Source organism: Nannospalax galili, unplaced genomic scaffold, assembly GCF_000622305.1.
Source record: "Nannospalax galili isolate Female #2095 unplaced genomic scaffold, S.galili_v1.0 scaffold1357, whole genome shotgun sequence".
NCBI classification, from domain to species: domain Eukaryota; kingdom Metazoa; phylum Chordata; class Mammalia; order Rodentia; family Spalacidae; genus Nannospalax; species Nannospalax galili.
In genome coordinates this window covers 287,122-311,387 of record NW_008339987.1, presented here as the reverse complement: position 1 = coordinate 311,387, position 24,266 = coordinate 287,122, and the positions used below count along the sequence as shown (strand labels likewise).

Below are 24,266 nucleotides of genomic sequence, written 5' to 3'. Positions count from 1 at the left end.
AAGACAGCAACCAGTCATTGATTAATATTCTGTGCTTCAAGGCTACTGTTCTCAAGGTTATTGGTGGCCGGACACCGGTAAGCAGCTACCCAAAGCATCATTAAACAGACAGGGAAACCGCGACTCAGAAGGGCCAAGCGCTTTATCTAGGGTTACCCAGGCAGAGGCCTGACTATGTGGGATACTTAGAGCGGTCCTGGGAACCAGGCGGCCGCGCGTGCGCCGTCCCGCGAGCGGGCTCTGGGAGTGTGGCGAAAGTGCGGCTGCGGAAGTGCAGCGAGGCCGAGCGGAGGACGCGAGCTCGGCGGAGCTGCGGGGCGCCATGGGTCGCCTGCACTACACTCAGGACCCGGTGCCCGAGGCAGTGGGCGGCGACATGCAGCAGCTGAACCAGCTGGGTGTGCAGGTGGGCCAAGCCTGGGCGTGCGCGGGGGGAAGGGGGGGCTGGGAGGGGGAGACTCCGGGGGACCTGGAGGGTTTGCGGGGACCTAGAGGAGGGATTTCGGGGGTTCGGGGAGGCCGAGAGCCAGGAACAGAGGCGGGCGTTGGTAGGTGGCCGGGGCGGGCGGCCGGGCATCTGATGGCCTGTGTGGGTGTCCAGACTGGGGCCCTGGGCCTGAGCCGGAAGGGGCTAGGACTGGGCCGGTGAACACGCCCCTTCCCAGTCTAGGGAAGAAACACTGCGCTTTGGAGGCCCCATCCCTGGCATGGAGCCCCGAGCACCTCCTTCTGTCCAGACAGCAGGTTCCAGCCAAGTCAGGGTACCTGTCCTCCTGCTGGCAGCTAAAAAAATGGGTTAAAATGGCCCTTCCCAATCCCAGTACTTGGAAGGTGGAAGTAGGAGTTCACCCAGTTTGCACAACTATCTAGTTCAAGGCCAGTCTGGTCTACTTCCCAACCACAACTCCCCACACACCTAGTAGCCTGTTTAATGAATAAAAACCAAACTGATTTCTTCCTAAAGTATTGATTCCTGTGATTATAATGCCAACTCTTTCCCTCCCTTCTCTTTCTGATTTGTTTTGAGATAGGGTCTCACTCTAGCAGGGGCTGAACTTGAATCTTAATGATCCTCCTCCCTTAGCCTCCCTTCTGTTAAGATTACAGGTGTGAGTCATCACACCTAGTATAAGCCATATTTCTAATCTTTTAAAAAATTTGTGCTGGGTGTGATGGCGCATGCCTTTAATCCCAGCACTCAGCAGAGCAAGATGGATCTCTGTACAGATCCTAGTTCTAGGCTAGCTGGGACTACAGGAGAAACCCTGTCTCAAAAAGACCAAAAATTATCTTGTATATGTATGTGTGTCTGCATGAGTTTGTTTATGTGCACCCTGTGCATGTAGGTGCTTGAAGAGGTTAGAAGGCATTGGATTCACTGGAACTGGAATTACATGTGGTTGTGAACCACGTAATGTGGGTACTGGCAACTGAACCCAAAACCTGGGTCCTCTGCTAAAGCAGTAAGCACTCTTACCTGCTATTTACCATATGTCTTTTCCAGTATATACCAATAAAAAGAGGGCCAGCCAGGCATGGGACTCAATGCCTTTAATCTCAGCACTCAGAAGGCAGAGGCAGGCAGATCTCAGTGAGATCAAGGCCAATCCGGTCTATATATCAAGTTCTAGGCCAGCGAGGAGGGCCAGGAGGAGGGCCAGGGCTGTCACCTAGTGGTAGAGGGTAAAGCACTTGTCTAGCATGTGAGAAGCCCTGGGTTCAGTTCCCAGCACCACAGAAAAAAAATTTTTTAAAGAGCTAGTGGTAGTGCATGTCTGTAAACCAGGACCTAAGAAGCTGAGGCAGAAGGATTGCAAGTCTGTAGCCAGGAAGTTGTAGCGCCAGGAATTCAGACCCGGATGTCTGACTTCAAAGCTAGGGAAATAGCTTAGCTTTTGCTTCCTTGACACCACTAGTCTCAAGACTTCCATTTGAAGAAAAAAAAAAAAGATTCTACTGCTAAAAAAGTAAGAGTCTTTTTAAAAGATTTTTGTATGGCATTTTAGTGTTGTCAGGGACTGGGGGGTGGGTGTATGAAGGGGAAGTCAGAGGACAACCCCAGGATTTGATGCTGGTTCTCTCCTTTCACCATTCAGGTATCAGGCTTAACCATAAGTGCCTTTACTCAATGAGCCATCTCACCAGCCCAGGATTCTTTTTTTCCCCTTGAGACAGAATCTCTGTTTAGCCTTGGCTGGTCTCAAACTGGAGGGCTTCCTGCCTTAGCATCCCTAAGTGTTGGGATTACAGGTGCATGACACCATACTCAAATATCTATTAATAAAATCCTATGTGGTGGTTTGTTGTATTGTTGTTGTTTTATTTTCATGCAGGTTCTTTGTAGCCCTGACTGTCTTAGAACAGCAATTTTCCTCCTCTGCCTCCCAGTTCTAAGATTATAGGCATGCACCGCTATGCTTGGCCCTAGCCTTTTTTGTTAGAGTCAGACAGACATTGAATTTAGAAGCCTCCTTTCTCAGTCTCCTGAGTAGCTGGGATTATAACCTGTGCCACCAGGTCCAGCTCTTTTAAAAGAATTTAAAACAGTTTCACTGTGTAGGCCAGACTGACTTCAAATTCATGACCCTTCTGCCTCAGCCTCCTGAGTGCTGGGGTTACAGAAGCAGTTGCTGTTTAGGTTTTTGGGGTTTTTTTTTTTTTTTTTTTTTTTTTGATCTTTTTGAGACAGGGTCTCCCTGTAGCCCCAGCTGTCCTGGAACTCACTATGTAGACTTTGAACTCACAGAGATCCGCCTGCCTCTGCCCCCCCGAGTGCTGGGACTAAAGGCTACCACGCCCTGCTGCTGTTTTGTTTTTTTAAGGTAAGGTCTCACTCTGTAGCCCTTGCTGGCCTTGTGCTTGCTAGAGATTCTCCTGCTTTTGCCTCCACAGTGCTGGAATTAGAGGAATGAACTACCAGCCCTGGTTGAGTTTTTGTTTGTTTTATAAACAATGCTTTCAAGGAACAAATAACTGTGTTGAGCCAAGATGGAACATGGATGGAAGGCATACTTCTTGCAATGGAATTACTAGTGTTGAAGCTATGATTGTCATTAAAATTGTGTCTGTAGTATGACAATGTCCTCTAGGAAGGTAGCCCATTACTCCCTGGAGCTGTCAGTTTGAGGATCCTGTCCCTGTGGTATCCTAGCACAGGTGTTCTCAAACTTTGGGTTTACAGCTCTGATAAATGAAAGTGTATCTCTTCTACTGGTTTATATTTCCCTAGCCTAGAATGACCTTGAGCATCCCTTGTGATGTTTGCTAGTGATAATGATAATAGGTTAAGATTTTGATATGCAGAGATAGTCATGGGTGATGAGCATTCCAGGGTGAGGCAGCCATGAAGACTCAGTCAGCAGCTGAGACTTAGTATACTGAGAACTGCTAGGCAGGTTTGTGTTCCTTATCAAGGTTATATATCATACTTGGAACCTGAGTGAGGTTCCAGGAGGGAGCCTCAGAAGTCAGAATCTGAGCCAAGCCAAGTATGTTAGCAGGTTCCTGGAATGCCAGTGCCTAGCACTCCCAGGGTAGACACCAGAGGTTCCAGAGTTCAAGGCCAGCCTAGGCTACATGGTGATTGTCTACCTGCCTCTTGGGGATAAGACAGGACCATCCACATACTAGGCAAGAGTTTTGTGAGGTATTTCTTTCTTTAATTTCTAAAGCAATTAACATAAGTATGAAATTGTCAAAGAATAAATAAAACTTTTTTTTTTTTAAAGGGTCCTGAGTAGCCTGAACTCACTATGTAGACCAGGCTGGCCTGGCACTCACAGACTCAGATATCTGCCTGCCTCTGCCCCTGCTTTGGTGGTGCACAGCTTTAACCTCAGCACTCAGGAGGCAGAGGCAGGCAGATCTCTATGAGATTGAGGCCAGCCTGGTCTACATAGTGAGTTCCAGGACAGGTGGGGCTATTGGGAGACCCTGTCTCAAAAATTAAAAAAAAATAATAAATTTAAAAACTAAGGGCATGTGCTATAATGCCTGGCAAGACCCTGTCTTTAAAAAAAAAAAAAAAAAAAAAAAGTTTTAGGGCTGGAGAGATGGCTCTGTGGTTAAAAGCACTGACTGCTCTTGAAGAGGACCTGGGTTCAATTCCTAGCACCCAGATGGCAGCTAACAACTGTCTTTAATTCCTCTAGTTCCAGGGAATCTGATGCCTTCTTCTGACCTCCATGGGCATTGCACAGTACGGGTGCACTTACAGGCATGTAGGCAATACATTCATATACATAAAACAAAAATAACAAATATTTTAGGGGCTGGGGAGATGGCTCAGCAGTTATGAACACTGTTCTTGCAGAAGACCTGGGTTCAAATCCCCGTTACTCCAGTCCCAGAGGATCCGACAGCCTCTTCTGACCTCCACAGGCATTACACGATATGGGTGCACTTACCTACATGTAGGCAATACATGAATACACATAAAAATAAATAAAATATTTTTTTTAAAGTTAAAAAAAAAGTTTCAGGGCTGGAGAGATGGGTCAGTGGTTAAGAGCATTGATTGCTTTTGCAGAGGAAGGACCCTGGTTTGGTTCCCAGCACCAACACAGCAGCTAACAGCCATCTGCAACTCCACTTTCAGGGGATCTGACACCCTCTTTTGACTTCATAAGGCATTGCATGACATGGGTACACTTAAATACATGCATGCAGTACACTCATACACATAAAATTTTAAAAGCAGAATAAAATATTTTTTTAGTTTTTAATTCTTGGTCACGTTCTAACTCTGCTTGAAGTGTTTGCCTCAGTTTTTAATTGTGTGGTTTTCGTTTTTGAGTTTGAGCTCCTTATATATTATAGATGTTGACTACGTATCAGAGGTATAGCTTGCAATATACCTCTCTATCTTCTGTTGATTATTTCCTTTGGTATTTAGGAGTATCTTGACATCTGGGCAGGGTTTGAAGGGTAAGGAAGAGTGAGAAGCCTGGGAGACTTGGGTAGAATGGGGGTTGACAGCAGCCAACAGACCAGAATAGCTTGAAGTTCCTCTTTAGAAGAAAGGTGGGTATGGACCCAATAAAAAGGCTGAAGGTAAACTTGAAGGAATGCTGAGCTGAGGCCTGGAAATAGAAAAGCAGCGGGTGTTCTCTTAGCCATCCCAGAGTTTAGGAGGTCCTAATGGAGATGCAGTGGCCAGAGAGCTAATGGTTCCACAGATTTGCCCCCCACCCCCGGGGGAGGATTTTTAAGAAATAAATAAAGGCACCTGGGTATGGTGGGAAAGCTGAAGCAGGAAGATTACCTTGAGTCCTGGGCTAGCCTAGGCTGAATACTGTCTCAATGAAAAAACAAAATGTGGCCAAGCATGATGATGCATGCCTTTAATCCCAGCACTCTGGGGAGGCTGAGGCAGGTGGATCTGTCAGTTCCAAACCAGCCTGGTCTACATATCTGGTTCCAAGCCAGCTGGGGTTACAGGGAGACAAAAAAAAAAAAAAAAAAAAAAAAAAAAAAAAAAAAAAAAAAGGAAAAAAGGAAAAAAAAAAAACATTATGTAGGAAAATGACCTCATGATGAACATTTGTTGAAGTATTTCCAAGTAATGTTGACATTTTCAGAAAGCCTGTATTTGTGTGCCATTGTTTGGTGGGAATGTAAATCCATGCAGCAACCTGGTTTTTCACAGCCTGGCTTGGTGGCTCACACCTGTAAGCTCAGGACACTGGAAGCTAAGGCTAGAGCATTGCTGTCAAGTGGAGGCCCACCTGTGTTACTAAGACCCTCTCAAAACAACAAACAAATATATAATTTAATGTTTTCTCTGAATTTAAAAGGTATGTTTCCTTTGACTTAGGATACATTGGGGAGGAGTTTGGCATTCTAGACAACCTTGGATACATTTTAATAATTTGTCACAAGGCATTCCTGTATATATTAACAAACAAATATGTGAGAGGCTTTTCATTACAAATTGTTCCTAATATGTATTACTGTAAGTTAAATTGTTGCCAAGTCCATGTAGTCAAATGCCCAATACCCCCCTGTTGTGAATATTTCCTGTAGAAGAGCCCATTTTGTAATTAAAAGGAAACAGAATGACCAGAAAGTTCTAGAAGGGGTAGTAGTAACCACATAGGAAATGGGACTAAGGAGGTGGTCCAGAAGGAAAAGGAAAATGTCTGTGTCTGTGTCTGTGTGGTCTTTAAAAAACTTGGCACATGTGTTACTTTATATATTCAAAATCTACTTTTATAGCTAAGTATGATGTCACAAATTTATAATCCCAGCCCTTCCTTGGGAGATGGCAGCAGGAACTAGAATTTAAGGCAAGCCTGGACTACATGAAACTCTCAAGACAGCTGGGGGCTGAAGAGATGGCTCAGCAGTTAAGAGCCATCTTTAAAAATAAAACCAGAAACAGCAAGAATACACATGTATGCATATATGTATGGATGGATATATGCATGTATGTACATGGGGGCTGGTGGTTGAGACAGTGTTTGACTATATGGCCCAGATTGGCCTTGAACTCTCCTTCTTACTCTGGATTGCTAGGTTATAGTGATTAGCCACCATTCCTGGCTAAGTTTTTTTGTTGATTTTTTTCCCCATTTTAATTATATTTATTTGTTTTTTAAAATATTTTTATTTTATATATATGAGTGTGCTGTATGTGAGTGCACCCCCCGTCATACAATGCCTCTGGCGTCAGAAGTGGGTGTCTGATCACCTGAAACTGGAGTTATAGATGATTGTTAGCCGCCATGTGGGTGCTGGGATTTGAACCCTTGCCCTCTGCAAGAGCAGCTGGTACTCTAAACCACTTAGCCATCTCTCTAGCCCCTAATTGTGTGTGTGTGTGTATGTGTGTGTGTGTGTGTGTGTGTGTGTGTGTGTAGCATGTGTGTCTGTCAGAGCATACACGTGGAAGTCAGAAGACAACTTTCAGGAGTTGGTTCTCTCCTATCACATGGGTGAGTTCCTATCAAACTCAGGTCCTGAGGCTTGGCAGGAAGCACCTTCATCCACTGAGCCTTCTCACCAGCCCAGTTTTCTGTGGTTTTGGAGACAGGGTCTGGATATATAGCCTTGGCTGGCTGGAATGTTCCATGTAGACCAGGCTGTCCCTGAACTCATGGTATTCCCAGTACCTCGGCCTCCCAAGTGCTGAGATTATAGGCATGTACCAATATGACCAGCTTCATCTTTGGTTTTATATTTTAACTGAATTTAATTTGGAATGTTAGTGATTGAATTCAGGGCCTCAAGAGTGCAAGGCAAGTGCTCTATCACCAATCTATATGTTAAGTTTTTTTCTCATAAGATTTGTACAATCTCAAGAAAATCCAGACTTTCTGATTACATTTCTTAATAAAATAATACAGAAGGCCTAGGGGTGTTGCACAGTGCTTGCCCAGCATGTGCAAAGCTCTGGGCTAGATCCTCAGCACTGAGAAAAATATTTTTTAGATGAAAAGCCCAGTGTGGTGTCGCATAGCTGTCTGTAATCTCAGCACTTGGGAAGCCAAAGCAGGATGATCACTGCAAGTTCCAAGCTAGCCATAGCTATATAGTGAGATCCTGTCTCAAAAAACAAAAACAGATGATAATAAGAATGAAGCCAGAACAGTGACTCACACCTGTAATCCCACTACTCCAGAGAACTGGCACAAGTTCAGGGTCAGCCTGGGGTACATAGTAAGACCCTCTCATAAAAGAAAAGAAAAAAAAAAAAAAAAACAAGTTAGTGAGTAAGAGCACTTGTCACTAAGCCTAATAAGCCCTGCAACCCACATAGTGGTAGAGAAAACCGACTCCTGCAAGTTGTCCTCTGAATTTCTTGTATGAGCATCATGATGTATACATGCCTGTATGATACATACATCCACGAAATAAGTTAGAAAACAAACACAGGGTATTCCTTCTTTGGAGCCCTCCTACTCTCAGGAATTCTTTGGGACTTTTTCTTATTAAATCTTCACTTCTAAAAAGCAATATATTAATAAATATATCAGAGAGAGAGTCGTGGTTCATAACAGAAACAGCAGGTGCATTTAACCTTCATATTACACATATAATTTTGAACTGAAGTATCTGCCTATGATTTTTCTATATTGGATTGTTGCTGCTGGGGACATCAAATGGCATAGTGACCAATTCTGGCTATGGTTAATTGCTGCCATTGTTTTTTTTTGTTTTGTTTTAATTTATTATTTTTATTTTATGTGTATGTATGTATTGCCTACATGTAGGTAAGTGCACCTGTGTCATGCAATGTCCTCAGAGGACAGAAGAGGCTGTCAGATCCCCTGGAACTGGAGTAACGGACAGTTGTTAGCTGCCATATGGGTGCTGGGATTCGAACCCAGGTCTTCTGCAAGAACAACCAATGTTCTTAACCACTGAGCTATCTCTCCAGCCCCAGTTGCTGGTCTAGGTTGGTGTTGTGCTTGGTTTCTGCATCTGCCACCTTTAGAGCTAAGAATAATACTGAAGCTAGAGATTGTTTTTCTCCTGTATGAGGAGGTTGTTTGTATAATTCCCAGGTCTTGTTTTTGTTTTTGTTTTTGTTTTTGTTTTTGTTTTGTGGTCTTTTTGAGACAGGGCGCCACCTGCTTCTGCCCGGATTAAAGGCCTGTGCCACCATGCCTGGTAGTTTGGGTTTTTTCTTTTTGAGATAAGGTTTTACTCTCTAGCCCAGGCTGTCCTCAAACTTTTGGCAGTCCTTCTGCCTCAGCCTCCTGAGTGCTGTGATTGATTATAGGAATGAGCCTCCACACCTGCCACTTTGTGATGTGTAGATTTCTTCTTGTTGTGTCCACATAAGAGAGCTCTGTGTCTCTTCTTTTTTTCTAAAGGTGCTCAGGATTCTACTCAGACCCTCCCTCATGACAAGCCCTCTTCATGAGATTAGAATCCTTCCTCATTCTGCCCTTACCAGGCCCAGACCCTGCCTAGGAATACAATTACTTGGGGACCAGGGCTTAAACAAGAATTTTAGAGGGCAGGTTTTTTTGTTTTGTTTTGCTCTTATTGTTTTGTTTTTAAATATTTTATTTATTTTTATGTGTATGCGTATATTGCCTGCATATATGTAAGTATGTCCATGTTATATAGTGTCCACAGAGGACAGAAGAGGGCATTGGCTCCCCTGGAACTGGACTTATGGACAGTTGTTAGCTGCCATGTAGGTGCTGTGAATCAAACCCAGGTCCCATGGAAGAGCAGCCACTGCTCTCAACCACTGTACCATCTCTCCAGCCCCTTTTGGTGTCTTGAGACAGGGTCTCACTATGTCTCACTATGTCAACCAGGCTGGCCTCAAACTCAGAGATCTACTGACTCTGTCACCCAAGTACTGAAATTAAAGATGTATGCCACCACATCTAGTGAACACAAAAATGTATAAGATAGAGATATTCAGTCCCTAACAAAACAGTTCTAGTAAAAAGATTAACATGCCCAACAGATGTAACTATTGTTAATGTTCTAGTGATATTCCCTTTCAGACCTTTTTTCCTTGTGTGTTTGTATACTTGGACCTTAGATGTGTCTGTGCCCCTGCTTGTGCACAGTCTCCCAGAATTTGGCTCTGAAACATCCCTGGAAGGGCTTCTCACACAGTGGGGTGATGCAGATTTGTTGACATTGGTTAGCCTTGTGGGATGTGAACACTGAAACTTTGTTCTGAGGCAGGGTCTTGCTCTGTAGCTTTGGCTCACCTTGCTCACTTGCCTCTGCCTCCTGAGTTGTGGGATTACAGGTATACACCACCAGGAACTGTTCACATCCCCACTTTAAAATGATCAAAATGGGCCCTCGAGGCCAGGGAGGTGGCTCAGCTGGTAAAAGCACCAACCTGATGACCCAGGTTCAGTCCCCAGAACTCACATAAAATGCTGGATGCAGTGGTGTTTATCTGTAATCCCAGCACTCATGGTGAGATGGGAGATGGAGACAGGAGAATGAGACTGAAGCTCGTTGGAGCTGGCCTGGAGTACACAACTGCAGCAGCAGAAATGAGCAGGACACTGCCTGCCTCAACAAAGTGGAAGGCGAGAACCAGTTCTTGAAAGTTGTCCTCTAAGCATACTTGCACCTGCCCTGGCACACACGTAATGGAAGGGAGGGAGGAGGCAGGCAGGCATCAGTTCCTGTTTGGTCCATTCTCTCTCAAGAGCCTGCAGCTGGGTATGATGTAGCATGCAACCTGGGAACAGCATGGTGTTGATGCTTTCTGTTCTCCTTTTACAGCAGTTCTCAGCCCTGACAGAAGTGCTTTTCCATTTCCTAACTGAACCCAAAGAGGTAAGTAAGGTATTTTGTGATAAGGAGGGCTCCCCAAAGTGGATCTAAAGGCCTGAGAACTTAGAAAGTAAAGGTGTTTGTGCTGTTCCCTCTCTCCAGGTGGAGCGGTTTCAGGCTCAGCTAACCGAATTTGCCACCACCAATCAGATCAGTCTTGGCCCTCTCAGAAGCATGGTGAAAAGCCTCCTCCTGGTTCCAAATGGTGGGTTGATTCTCAACAGCCCTGGACAGACAGTACTGCTACCTAAGCCTTCCTTTAGTTCTCAAAGTCATCCAAGCAGTAGATATGGTGGGGTACCCAGGCTACAGAGGAACCCAGGTGAAGAAGTAAATGTATTGCAACTTGGGTTTCCTGTCTGGATTTAACATAAATGTATTTAGTGACTGGAGAAATGGCTGAGTGCTTAAGAGCACTGGCTGCTCTTGTAGAGGACCTGGGTTTGGTTCCTAGCACCCACATGGTGGCTAACAACTATCTGAAACTTTAGTTCCAATGGGTCTGGCATTCTCTTCTAGCCTCCATGGGCACTGCACACATGTGGCACAGGCAAAGCATTCATGCATATAAAATAAAAATAATTTTTTAAAGTATTTAAGAATTGCACCTGCACAGAACTAGAACAGACTTCCTTCCATTCATCATTCTCTAGACCAGACAGTACATTAGGTGTTAATAGGGAAGCAGTTTAACGTGTGCAGAGTATACATTGGTTATATGCAATCCTGTCGTTTATCTGAGAGACTTGAATATCTATGCATTCCGGTATTCTAAAGGGCTGGGAATTGGTACCAGAGGAGCCATGCAGAACAGGATAGCTTGAAGCTGGGTCCCCATCCTGAGTTCTGTCCTCTAGTCAATAAATTCAGAAGTGTAGCAATGCGCTTAGAGACCTTGATAACAATTGACAGTGTCACTTGGATCTTTTTTCTTTTCTTGTTCATTTTGGTTTTTTTCTTTTTTTCTTTTTTTTCTTTTTATTTTATGTGTATGTGTGTATCGCCTGCATGTATGTAAGTACACCCTTGTTGTGCAGTGCCCTCAGAGCACAGAAGAGGCTGTCTCTCCAGCCCGTTTTTTCTTTAGTGTAATGCTAGGGATGGAACCCAAGGGCCCAAGCTAAGCAAGTATTCTGCCATTAAGCTGTATCTTTTTTTTTTTTTTTTTTTTTTGGCTTTTTGAGACAGGGTCTCCCTGCAGCCTCAGCTGACCTGGAACTCACTGTGTAGACCAGGCTGGCCTTGATCTCATAGAGATGAGCCTGCCTCTGCCTCCCGAGTGTTGGGACTACAGGAGTGCGCCACCACGCCTGGCCCATTAAGCTAGATCTTTAGCCCTTAATAAATACTTTTAACATAGTTTGTATTCTTCCTTCCTCTTTTTTTATTTGTTGTTGCTATTTGTGTGCGCCTGTTTGTATATGTGCATGTGCAAGCGACACCTGTGTGTGTGTGTGTGTGTGTGTGTGTGTGTGTGTGTGTGTGCATTAGAAAGCTAGAGCTGTCCACCTTGTTTTTTAAGACAGGTTCTCTCACTGAGACCTATCTATTAAGCTAGACTGGCTGATCATCCCCAGGGATCTGCTTGTCTCTGTCTTCCCAGGGCTGTGATTACAAATAGGCCTCATTACCCCTAGCTTTCATAAGTGGATTCTAGGAATCAACTCAAGTTCTGCTTGTACAGCAAGCACTTTACCAAGCCTGGCATGGCGGTGCACATTATTAACCCCAGCACTTGGGAGATAGAAGAAGACATCTCTGTGAAATGGGGAGGCCAGCTTGGTCTACATAGCTAGTTCCAGGCCATGTGGGGCTATATATGGGGAGACCCTGTCTAAAACTAAAAAAAAACCAAAAAACTTTTTAAATTAATAAATAAATAAAACTTTCCCTGTGGCTCACACTTGTAATTCCAACACTTCTGAGGCTGGCAGGAAGATCACAACTTTATGGCCAGCCTGGCTAGATGCATAACCCTGACTCAGAACACCAGAAGAAAAAAATAAATAAATAAATAGGCAGCATCCCACATCCTGGCCATGTTCCTGCAATTAAACTAGTTGTAGAAAGTGGTCTCCTTAGAGATGAAGGGGCCTCAGGAGCCCACCAGCTCACTCTTCCTCCAATCAGTGGGTTCTGTAAGTGAAAGGCTTTCTGCTCCCCCAACACCAGCCTGGGAACACACAAGAAAAGTCCTGCAGTAAAGAAAACTGAAATAATTAAGCATGGAACCAATCTTTTTTTAGGTCTTTTTGAGACAGGGTCTCCCTGTAGCCCCAGCTGTCCTGGAACTCACTATGTAGACCAGGCTGGCCTTGAACTCACAGAGATCCGCCTGCCTCTGCCTCCCCAGTGCTGGGATTAAAGGCTTGCGCCACCATGCCTGGCTGGAACCAGTCTTAACTGAGTAGTGGGGGTAGAGGGAATGTAAGGAAAAAAGAAAGAAAAGCCCCCCCCCGCGTTGGATTTTTGACATAGGGTCTCCCTATAGCCCCCGCTAGCCTAGAATTTGCTAAACTCACTATGTAGATCAAGCTGGCCTTGACCTCACCAAGATCCACTTGCCTTTGCCTCTGCCTTCTGAGTGCTGGGATTAAAGGTGCTCCATCATGTAACCTTCTTTTACTATTTTGTACAGAGTTTTTAGTCATCCCCCTTTAACAACTATCAGTGCATAACCAAGTTAATTTCATTTGTACCTACTTCTCACTGCTTTCCAAACTGGATTAGTTTTTTTGTTAGTTTTGTGGGGTGTGTGTGTGTGTGTGTGTGTGTGTGTGTGTGTGTGGTTTTTTTGTTTGTTTTGTCTTTTTTAGGCAGGGTCTCCCTGTAGGCCCAGTTGGCCTGGAACTCACTATGTAGACCAAGCTGGCCTTGAACTCACATAGATCCGCCTGCCTCTGCTTCCTGAGTGCTGGGATTAAAGACATGTGCCACCACACCCAGCCAGTTTTGTTTTTATTGAGATGGGATCCCCATGTAGCCCCAACTGACCTGGAACTTGCTATTAGACCAGGTTGGCCCCAGTTTCACAGAGATCACACAGCCTCAGCCTCAAGAGCACTGGGAACACAGGCAATATTTGATGTAGCCACCACCACACCCAGTTAAGCTGAATTAGTTTAAAGTACCTATCAGATACACCATTTCATTCCTGAATATTTAGCTGTCTACTGTGAGAGATAAGCTTTATCATATCTGAAAGGACATCTTGCAGCCCAGTTTTGGTTCCTCATTGTCTGTTGCACTGTTTGTTTTATGGTCATTGTTCTCTTCCACTGAGGCTCCACATAGGGTGGAGGGTCCTTCCTATGAGGGTCCACATAGGCCCCAGCCCATATGTATTTGGTTGCTGGGGGGCCCTGTTGCACTCCTTGCTTACTAGAGACCTTGAACTAAGTTCCTTCACTTTGGAGAATCAGCTTCTTCAGGGATGAAATGGAGCTGAGAGGCCTCCTCATACTGTGAGGATGGAGAAAGATGGGCTGTGGATATGTAGCTCAGGGGTAGACCCCCTGCCTGGAATGCACAAGGTCCTGGGTTCAATCCCCAGCACTGGGGGCGGGGAGCAGGTGGGGAAAGATAATAGATAAAGACCTCACCTCCTGCAGTGGTAGCTGCCTTCCTGTTCCCTCTCACCAGGATTCCAGATAACTTGGCTGCTGCTGAAACTTGTTTTCCTTTACTGCTTAGCAAGCTATCTGGCCAGTGGGGGTGATCAGTAATTGACTTTTGTTTTCTGTTAAAAGATAATTTCCCATCCCTACTCCCCAAGGAGTTCTGTGTGAAGTCTTGCCAGGAAAAGAATGCTCAGCACTGAGCTGTAGTCACAAATTGTACTTTTTTTCTTTTTTGTAATTTATTTATTATTTATTTATGTATTTATTTTTGGTCTTTTTGAGACAGGATCTCCCTATAGCCCCAGCTGGCCTGGAACTCACAAAGTCTGGTGGGCTGGCCTTGAATTCACAGAGATCCATCCACCTGCCTCTGCCTCCTGAGTATTGGGATTAAAGGCCTGTGCTACCACATCCGGCTTTCTTTTTTGTATTTTGTTTCTTGTTTTTATTTATTTTATTTATTTATTTTTGTCTTTTTTGAGACAGGGTCTCCCTGTAGCCCCAGCTGCCCTGGAATTCACTATGTAGACCAGGCTGGCCTTGAACTCACAGGGATCCACCTGCCTCTGCCTCCTGAGTGCTGGGATTAAAGGCATGCACCACCACGCCCAGCATCTTGTTTTTATTTTTACTAATACAGAAAAGAACACACAGAGTGACCATTTGCCTAAGGTGTGGGAGTATTATTTTCCTTCAAATGGTATTTAATCACATGTCAGCCTATGGCCTCAGGACCGACAGCCTCCCCTGCTCCCCTGCTTTTCTCTGGCACATTTTGCCTCAGTGTTCTGTGGCTTACATACTGTCATGATCTTTCTTCTCCCAGTGGAATATAGGCCTCACAAGGGCAGAGGTTATGTCTGTGCTGGTATTAATATCTCCCAATGTGTAGCGTAATGCTGGCACAGAAGGTGCTCTGGCTACATGCACTGGGGGCTGCCTTGTTTCTCCTGGGTCTCACAGGGTGATTCAGCTGGTCAGCCTTTGGGAGATGACTCCCTATCCTAGGCAGATTACTCCCAATCCTCTTCTACCTGCTTTCCCTGTCAGGGTGTTTCTACCAAGGATTCCCTATGTAGGGTCAAGGCCACATTTATTTAGGACAAAGGTATCACCAAAGGAAACAACTGGAAAGGAAGCACTGGAGGCCTGGGGGAGCAAGTATCTTTGTCAGGTTTGTCTCCTGCCTACAGAAGGTAGCTTCAGAGTGGACAGCCTGCTCTCTAGCCCCTAGAGCTTAGTAGCCTGCTGTGTCAGGCCCCGTTGAGCTTCATCAGAATGACCTAGAGCCGAAAGAACTGCTCCTGGGGACCCTCTGGCCTGGAAACCACTTGGGTATTGTACTTGGCAGTTGTGGGCCCTGGGCAAAATGTAAGATTTTTCTTTTTTTATAGAAAACGAAACAAAACAAAAAAATTGTGCTTACACCTTTAATCCCAACACTTGAAATGTGGATACCAAAGGATCAGGAGTTCAAGGCTGCCTTAATCTGCATAGCAAATTTGAGACTAGCCTGGGCTATATGACATTCTCAAAAAGATTAAGTCGGGAGAAGGAGGGGAAGAGGGAAAGGGAGGGAGGAATAAAGAAAGAAAGAAGAAATAAATACGACCCACAGTTCTACCATTTCACCTTAAAGAAGTTCAGTGTGGCGGCTGGAGAGATGGCTCAGCAGTTAAGAACACTGACTGCTCTTGCAGAGGACCTGAGTTCGATTCCCAGCACCCACATGTTGGCTACAAACCTTGCTTAACTCCAGTCCAGGGGAATCCAAAGCCCACTTCTGACCTCCGCAGCATTGTATGACATGGGTGCACTCACATACATGCAGGCAATACACTCATACACATAAAATTAAAATAATAAATTTTTTTTTTTAATTTAAAAAAAGGCTGGAGAGATGGCTCAGTGTTTATGGACACTGACTATTCTTGCAGAAGACCCGGGTTCTAATCCCAGCACCCACATGGCACCTAACAGCAACTCAAGTTCCAAGGGATCCAACAGCCTCTTCTGTCCTCCGCAGGCATTGCACAACATGGGTGCACTTACCTACATGCAGGCATAACACTCATACACATAAAATATAATAAATTTTTTTTTTATTAAAAAAATTCAGTTTGGTAGCACATGTCTGTAATCCTAATTGTAGAGGAGGATCAGGTGTTCAAGATCATCCTTACCTACATACCAAGTTTGAGCCAGCCTAGGCTACATGAGAGTCTAGCTCAGAAAATAAGGCTAGAGAGATGGCTCAGCAGTAAAGAGCACTTTCTTCTGTTCTGGAGGACCCAGGTTTGCAGTTCCCAGCACTCAGTTGGTAACTTACAACTTCCTGTAACTCAAGTTTAGGGGATCAAATACCTTCTGGCGTAGGCCACAGGAATTTACATGGTGTGCATTCATACACATAAAAAGGTAAGTAAATCTAGGCTGGGCGTGGTGGCGCACACCTTTAGTCCCAGCACTTGGGAGGCAGAAACAGTTGGATCTCTGTGAGTTCAAGGCCATCCTGGTCTACATAGTGCGTTTCAGGCTAGCCTGGGGCTAGAGGGAGACCCTGTCACAAAAAGACCAAAAAATAAATAAATGTTAAATAAATCTTTGGCTGGATGTGGTTGTGCACACTTTTAATCCCAGCATTGAAGAGACAGAGACAGACTGATCTCTGTGAGTTTCAGGCCAGCCAGTGCTACATTAGTGAGACCGTTTGGTGGGGAGTGTAGGGGGGAGCTAGAGAAATGGCTCGGTGGCTCCAGTATAACTCCAGCTCCAAGGAATCCAATGTCCTCTCTCTGGCCTCCATGGACATGCACAAACAGGGCAGACACTCACATATTACTTAAAAGGGGGAGGTGGCAGAAAAGGGGGCTAGGTGTGGTGGTGCATGCCTTTAATCCCAGCAGAGAGAGGCAGATCTCTGTGAGTTTGAGGCTAGCCTGGTCTACATAGGAGTTCCAGGCCAACCAGGACTGCATAGTAAAACCAAAGCAACAAACCAGAAAAAAAAATATAGGACTGGAGAGATGACTCAACAATTAAGAGCACTAACTGCTCTTTCAGAGGACCTAGGTTCAATTCCCAGCACCCACATGGCAGCTAACAACTCTCCTGTCCCTAATTCCCGTTCCAGGGAGTCCTATGCCCTCTTCTGGCCTCTATAGGCTTTGCGTGGCATGGTTGCACTTACAGGCGTGCAAGTGAAGCACACTTGATACACATGAAAAATAATAAATGCAGTATTAAAATATGTATAAAGCAAAATATAAAATGGGCATAGCAGAAGTTAAGAAAGAGATCCAGGGACTCCAGAGGCGTCCAAGCCTGAAAAGCAAGAGTTTGGAAGTTACTGTAAGCGAAATGAGATGAGTGACACACCTGGATTGGTTTTTTCTTTTTGAGATGGGGTTTCATGTAACCCAGGCTGTCCTCAAACTTGCTATGTAGCTGAGGATGACCTTGAACTAGTCCCTCCTATTCCACTTCTGAGTGCTGGGATTACAGGCCTATGCCACCATATCTGGTTTTATGTGGTATTGGGGATCAGCCCAGGGCTTCCTTCATGCTATCAGTGAGCTACATCACACTCTCCCAGCCCTATGAATCAAACAAGCAGGTTTTTTGTTTTGTTTGTTGTTTAAGACAATCTCATTATGTAGCCCTGGCTGATCTGAAATTCACTGACCAGGCTGACCTCAGACTCACAAAGATTGACCTGCTTCTGCCTCCTGAATGCTGAGTCTAAAGGTGTGCGCCACCATGCCCAATCTGACAAGTTTTAAATTTATCTGTGTACCCAGGCTACCTTGAATGTACCCAAACCAGCCTTTAACCTGATATATTTTTATTTTTTTCATCTTTTTTGAGACAGGGTCTCCTTGTAGCCTCATCTGGCCTGGAACTCACTAGACCAGGCTGGCCTTGAACTCACAGAGATCCGCCTTTATCTCGCCCACACACCGTGCTCACCTGACTAAAGAGCGTCCCACACATACTGTAGCACTCTTGTACTCTTGGGGGAATACCTATTGAGTGCTTTCACAATTATGGGTACTTACCTGATCTCTTGCTAAAACTTAATCTTCTGATCTTTAGTTTTCTGGTAAATTTAAAAGTTGTCACATGCCTTTAATTCCAGCACTCGGGAGGCAGAGGCAGGCGGATATCTGTAAGTTCAAGGCCAGCCTGGTCTACATAGTGAGTTCCAGGACAGCTGGGGCTACAGGGAGACCCTGTCTCAAAAAGACCAAAAAGAAAAAAAGTTACAGTCATAAGCCTCATATCATAGTTTTTGTTTTGTTTTTGCTTTGCTTTTTTTTTGTTTTTTGTTTTTATTTGTTTGTTTGGTCTTTTTTGAGACAGGGTCTTTTTGTAGCCCAAGCTGGCCTGAAACTAACTATTGGACCAGGCTACCACCTGCCTCTGCCTCCTAAATGCTGAGATTAAAGGCATGCCCCACCACATCCTGTTAATTTCACAGTATTTTGAGATCATCAAGCAAAACAGTAGGTCTAGAGTTTGTGTGGCCAGTAGCAGAGCTTCTGCCTAGCATGTAGGAGGCCCTAGGTTCTATCCCCAGCACTGACAAAAAGAAATAGGATGGCCAAGCATGGCGGCCCATATCATAATCCCAGCACTTGAAAAGCAGAGGCCAGAAGATGTGAGATCTCCTGGTTCTGGAATTATGGACAGGTATTAGCTGCCATATGGGTACTGGGAGCCAAACCTGGGTCCTCTGGAAGAGCAGCCAGGGCTCTTAACTGCTGACCCATCTTTCTCCACTTCCCAAATCAGATTTTAAAATGTTCTATTTTGAGATAAGATTTTGTCATGTTGCCTAGGCCAGTCATAGAACACTAATAATAATAATAATAATAAAATATTAATGTCTCAGGTAGCCCAGCCTGACCTTGAGTAACCTATGTCATCAGGGTTGACCTTGAACTTCTGATCCTCCCCTTCCTCTACCTCAACCACCAAGCCAGGTTTATATGGTATTGGACATCAAACCCAGGGCTTTATGCCTGCCAGGCAAGCACTCCACCAACTGAGCTACATCCCCAACCGACACATCACTTTTAATTAAACTTGAGTAACCAAATGCAACAAATTACTTCATGAAGTGCCAGGTTGCTGCCTTATACCCAGGCTGCCGTGGAGCTGCAGGACTCTGTAGCCCCACTCCTTCACTTGAGTGACCCATGCCAAGCCACAGTCTTTTCTGCTGTCTCTAGCTTGGTCTACCCTCCCTGGACGGTAAGTGATCCTACTGTGCAGTAAACAAGCGTGCCACCCTGCCACAGCAGTTTCAGCTGTTTTCCCCCCAGCTAGCTCGAGACCTTTCTAAAGGGAACTCCTTCTGTCCTTTCTGTTAGGTAGGTTGGGCTGCTGAGATACTCACTGCTGACTAATGCATTGATTTGCACATTTTATGATTTCTTCTCTGCCTCCAGGTGCCTTGAAGAAGGGCCTCACTGCTGAGCAGGTCTGTGCTGATTTCATAACTCTGGGTAGGTCTTTACCTAAGGTTGCCCGGGGAGAGGGAGGGCTTCCGGCTTTTTATTATGTTAATGATCCCTTCTGTTCTCTTGCAGGTCTTAGTGAGGAGAAAGCCACTTACTTTTCTGAAAAGGTATAATTCTCTTAAACTGGGTTAAGATCCTGGCTTTTATTTCCTGAAAAGAAAAAGAATGGAAAATGCTGAGTGAGACCAAACCCCCCTTCCTTCCATTGGCTTAGCAGGAGTGGCACACCTGTGGCTGTTAGCCAGCTCTGCTGAGTGCGGCCCTTATTTCCCCCTCTGGTTTGACCAAATATTAATGTCATACAGTCATTGCTCCTGTTAGGAATAGGAGTGGAAGAGGCACAGATAGAAAAGGAAGAAAATCCCACCTCCATGATCTAAATTGACCATATGTTGGTTCATGCGGGGTGGAAGCTGACCGGCAAGAATCCGCACAGCAGCCATACTGATTCAAGTGGCAGGATAGTTTAAGTATTCCATAGAATTAGGTGAGTTGCTGTTTGTAAAAGGCCTATTTTCAGAACAGGTGTCTGCTTCATGGCTGGGGTGGTAGGTTCCAGGGCCATAGTTTTGAAGCAGGGGTAACAATGCTTTGGTAAAGCCCAGGGGCTAACAGTGCTCTGATAAGGCCAGTCAGCAGGAATGGTGGTTTGTGACCAGTCAAGGTTTTTTGTGTAATCTCCCTTTTTCCAGTATGAATTAAATTTTGGGATGAAAGAAAATACTTAAGCTGGGTAGGGTAGTGTACTCTGGTAGTCCCAGCACTGGGGCGGGATGGCGGGTAGAGGCAGAAAGTTCAAGAGTTCAAGGCCAGCTGGGCTATGAGACACCTTGTCTCAGAGAGAAGGGGAAGAGGGTTACGTTGTATTTCCTGTCATCTGTGCACGGAGTTGTATTTCCTGTCATCTGTCATGTGTGCATGAAGACCCAGATCTTGGTTCTTTTTTCCCTCCGTCTTAACGTTACTGTGCTTGGAGCTGAAGGAAAAGCAGTGGTGAGTCCCATTCTGATAACTTTGGCTTTTTGCTTTGGTTGCAGTGGAGGCAGAACACCCCTACCCTTGCAAGATGGGCAATAGGTCAGACCCTGATGATTAACCGACTTATTGATATGGAATGGAGGTTTGGAGGTAACTAGCTGGACCTAGTTCTGGTCACTTGTTTGGCTGTCGTGAGGTTGGATTGGAGAGCCTGGGTGGGGCAGACTTGTCCTTGATCTCAAGCTCCAACAGGCCCAGCAAGTTGGTCATCTCTGTGTCTGGCACCCCTTGCTGCCCTTATATTCAACCTCACATGGCTTCTCTAGGGATAGCCTTCAAAGTTGAGTTCCTCAGTCACTTAGTATTTTTCTCTTGTGTCACAGTGACCTCTGGAAGCAGTGAATTAGAGAAAGTGGGAAGTATTTTTTTACAGGTGAGTCTTCTGATCAGTGAAAATGGGGAGGTTTTCAACTTAGCTAAAAATTAATAAAAGCCAGGCATGGTGGCACATGTCTATAATTCCAGCATTCAGGAGATGAGATTAATTCTAGCATTCAGGAGGTGAGATGGGAGGATCAGGAGTTCAAGGACAGCTTGGACTACATGAGACGCTCCCTCAAAAAAAAAAAAAAATTACTATAGTTACACTGGCTTTCTGTATACTCTTACTGTCTTCTTGAGACAGGATCTCCCTGTAGCCCCAGCTGACCTGGAACTCACTATGTAGACCAGGCTGCCCTTGAACCTGCAGAGATCCTCCAGCCTCTCTCTGCCTCTTGAGTGCTGGGATTAAAGGTGTGAGCCACCACCCCCGGCCTCCTCTTAAGTCTTAAGTGATGTTCCCAGAAAATGCTCTGTGTATCCTGTATCTCTGAGCAGTGTGATCAGCCAACATGTCTGCCCTCAGAACAATACATCTAGGTGATTTTAGAATTTTTTATTTCTATTTATTTTTATTTTATGTGTTATAAGTGTTTGCTTGTTTGTATATCTGTGTACCACATGCATAGTGGCCCACAGAGTCCAGAAGAGGGCATTGGATGCCCAGGAGCTGGAGTTACAGATGGTTGTGAGCCACCATATGGGTACTGCAAGCCAAACCCAGATCTTTGCAAGAGGAGCAGGGGCTTTTAACCACTCAGCCATCTCTCCAGCCCTAGTTGCTACAGTTTTTGGTATTGGACATTTTAGACCACTTCTGTATAGTTAGATGCTGTATGATGGGGTTGGGATGTTGCCGGTTAAAGTATATGTTTAGCATCCTCAAGACCCTAGGATGCTTTAGAATTTAATAAGGTGAAAGGGTTTGGAGGAATTCCTTTGTTCAGTTGTCTTTTTTAAAAAAATATTTTATTTATTATTTTTATTTTATGTGTATGAGTGTATTACCTGTGTGTATGTGACTGTACCTGTGTTGTGTGATGCTGTGGAGGTCAGAAGAGGGCTTTGGAATTCCCCTGGAACTGGAGTTAAGGACGGTTCATAGCTGCCATGTGGGTGTTGGGAATTGAACCCAGGTTCTCTACAAGAGCAGTCAGTGCTCTTAACCACTGAGCCATCTCTCCAGCCCCAGTTGTCCTTATTTTTAAAAATTTTCTTTATCCCAGGCTGGAGAGATGGCACAGTGGTTAAGAGCACTGGCTGTTCTTGCAGAGGATCCAGATTCGGTTCCCAGAACCCACTTAGTGACTAACAACTGTCTGTAACTCCAGTTCCAGGGGATCTAATGCTCTCTCCTGACCTCCTTGGGCATTGCATGACACAGGTGCACTTACATATATGCAGACAATATACTAATACACACAAAATAAAATTAAATTAAAATAATAAAATATATTTTCTAAAAATTATTGTTATATGTATGTGAAAGAGAGATGGAGGGGATGAGGCACGTGCCACAGCACATGTGTGAAGGTCAGAGGATAGCTTCAAAGAATCAGTTCCCTCCTTCCACTTTTATGTGGATTCTGGGGATCAAAACTCGGGTCATCAGGCTTGTGTGGTAAGCACTTTACTTGCTGAGCCATCTTGCTGGCCTGTCATTTTAATTTAACTAATTATTTCCTTCTCTCCTTCCTTTTTTTCCTCTTTTTAGTTAAAGTTGGTGATTAAGAAAGGAAACCAAACTGAAAATTTGTATATAGGTGAGTCTGTGACTCTGTTTGAAGCTTTCTTTTTCTCCTTAGGCACCTGGACTAGAAATATCTCCCACCCTTGCCCCATCTACCTAGAGACAGTCATCAGCAAGTTCTGGAGTAACCATTGGCCTTTCCTCTCAAATGAGATGGTGCCAGGTCTGTTACCAAGCTATAGGCAAGTTGGAAGCTCCAAGTAGAAGAGCCTTCTGAGGAAAGGGCATGGTGGGGGCTACAGTGGAAGCAGATTGAAGGCAAGAAAGCTCTCACTGTAAGAGTCCCACTGAACAGCCAGCCAGGAAGATGCCCTCTGAGAAACCCTCTGTGCTCCAGAGTGACACCATTTTATTATTTACTTTATTTATTTATTTATTTATTTATTTATTTATTTATTTATTTATTTATTTTGAGATAGTCTCACTATGGAGCCCTGGCCAACCTGGAATTCTGTATAGACCAGGTTGGCCTTGAATTCACAGAGATCCCAGTGATGGGATTAAAGGCTATGCCATCTTGTCCAGCTAGGTGACACCATTTTAATGCACTTACATACTCCTGCTCTGTGGAACTGAGACCCTTGCATGGTTCCTAGTATCCATCAAGAGCTACCTAGCTGGGGATGTAGCTCAGTAGAGCTTTTGCTTAATATGCTAAAGGCCCTGAGTTTGATTCCTAGCACCAGAGAAAGAAAGAGAAATCTGCTTAGACATACAAAAAGAAAATAAATCTCAGCCTGGGGATGTAGCTCAAGGACAGAGCACTTGCATACATACAGCCCTGGGTTTGCGCCCCAGAAGTGAATGAATAAAAATTCTGGGTAGAAGTGAACTTCCTTGGGTGATTCTGTGGAGTTGGAAACACTCACCTCAACTAAATCTTCTCTCCCCAGAACTAACTTTGCCTCAGTTCTACGGCTTTCTGCATGAGATGGAGCGAGTCAGAACCAGCATGGAGTGTCTTAGCTGATCCCTGCCCCTTGCTTCCCTGGTGCCTGCTCCAAGAGGCGCTACCTCTCCTGGTCTGTAGGCATCCATGCAGCCCTGCTGGCTTCTTGGGAGCCCAGTTGCAAAAGGCTTCTAAAAAACAGGATTAAGTACTTAAGGAGTCCTGCACAGTTGTTCTGTAAACTCCATGAGAGAGCCACCACTGCCTAGCTCCCAGGACAATTTAGAGACTTTTGGATGCTATGACAGGCCTGGCTGTGTGTGTGGCACCTGGAGAGCACCCATCTATTTCTTCACTGTATTGGGGGCAGGGGTATTGAAGCCAGTGTTTAGTTTTCTCTGAAAAGACCTGGGGCCAGACCCTGTGCTATCTCTGATTTTGTTCCTTTGTGTTTTGTGTTATAAGGACACAGGCATTGTGAATCTCTCTTAGATTATTTGGCTCCAGCTGACTACCTTTTGGCTAGATGATGAAATAAAAGAAAGAAAAAAAAACAGAACAAAAAAGAATACCAGCTTCTGAAGAAAAGATCTGAATCTGATTGTTTTTCTATAAGAACTTTAGAGTCATCTAAAGGCCAGGCATGGTGGCACATACCTTTAATCCCAGCACTGGGGAGGCAGACAGATCTCTTGAGTTGGAGATTAGCCTGGTCTGCATGGTGAGTTCCAGGCCAGCTAGAGCTACATACACATTGAGGCCCTGCCTCAAAAGAGTCATTTTAGCTGTGCATGGTGGCATACAGCTGTAATCCCAGCACTCAAGAAGCAGAGACAGGAAGATCAAGAGTTAGAGGC

At 44.8% G+C, this 24,266-nt stretch overlaps 1 protein-coding gene across 1 annotated transcript; it reads left to right on the top strand.

The window, feature by feature from the left end:
- Window positions 1-220: 220 nt before the first annotated feature.
- Commd7 (COMM domain containing 7) lies at window positions 221-23,949 on the top strand. The gene is made up of 9 exons (XM_008834828.3): window positions 221-406; window positions 10,216-10,269; window positions 10,369-10,471; window positions 19,340-19,396; window positions 19,481-19,518; window positions 20,449-20,539; window positions 20,773-20,822; window positions 22,485-22,533; window positions 23,414-23,949. Exons 1-9 carry the CDS (start codon window positions 323-325, stop codon window positions 23,488-23,490), a joined length of 603 nt encoding a protein of 200 aa, XP_008833050.1. The 5' UTR covers window positions 221-322; the 3' UTR covers window positions 23,491-23,949.
- Window positions 23,950-24,266: the final 317 nt, after the last annotated feature.

Bases quoted from the DNA above. Each gene is read 5' to 3' on its own strand.
- Commd7 (XM_008834828.3), top strand. From the start codon at position 323: ATGGGTCGCCTGCACTACACTCAGGACCCGGTGCCCGAGGCAGTGGGC. The intron at 19,397-19,480 runs GTAGGTCTTTAC...GTTCTCTTGCAG, and splicing joins TGCTGATTTCATAACTCTGG to GTCTTAGTGAGGAGAAAGCC. The intron at 22,534-23,413 runs GTGAGTCTGTGA...TTCTCTCCCCAG, and splicing joins AACTGAAAATTTGTATATAG to AACTAACTTTGCCTCAGTTC.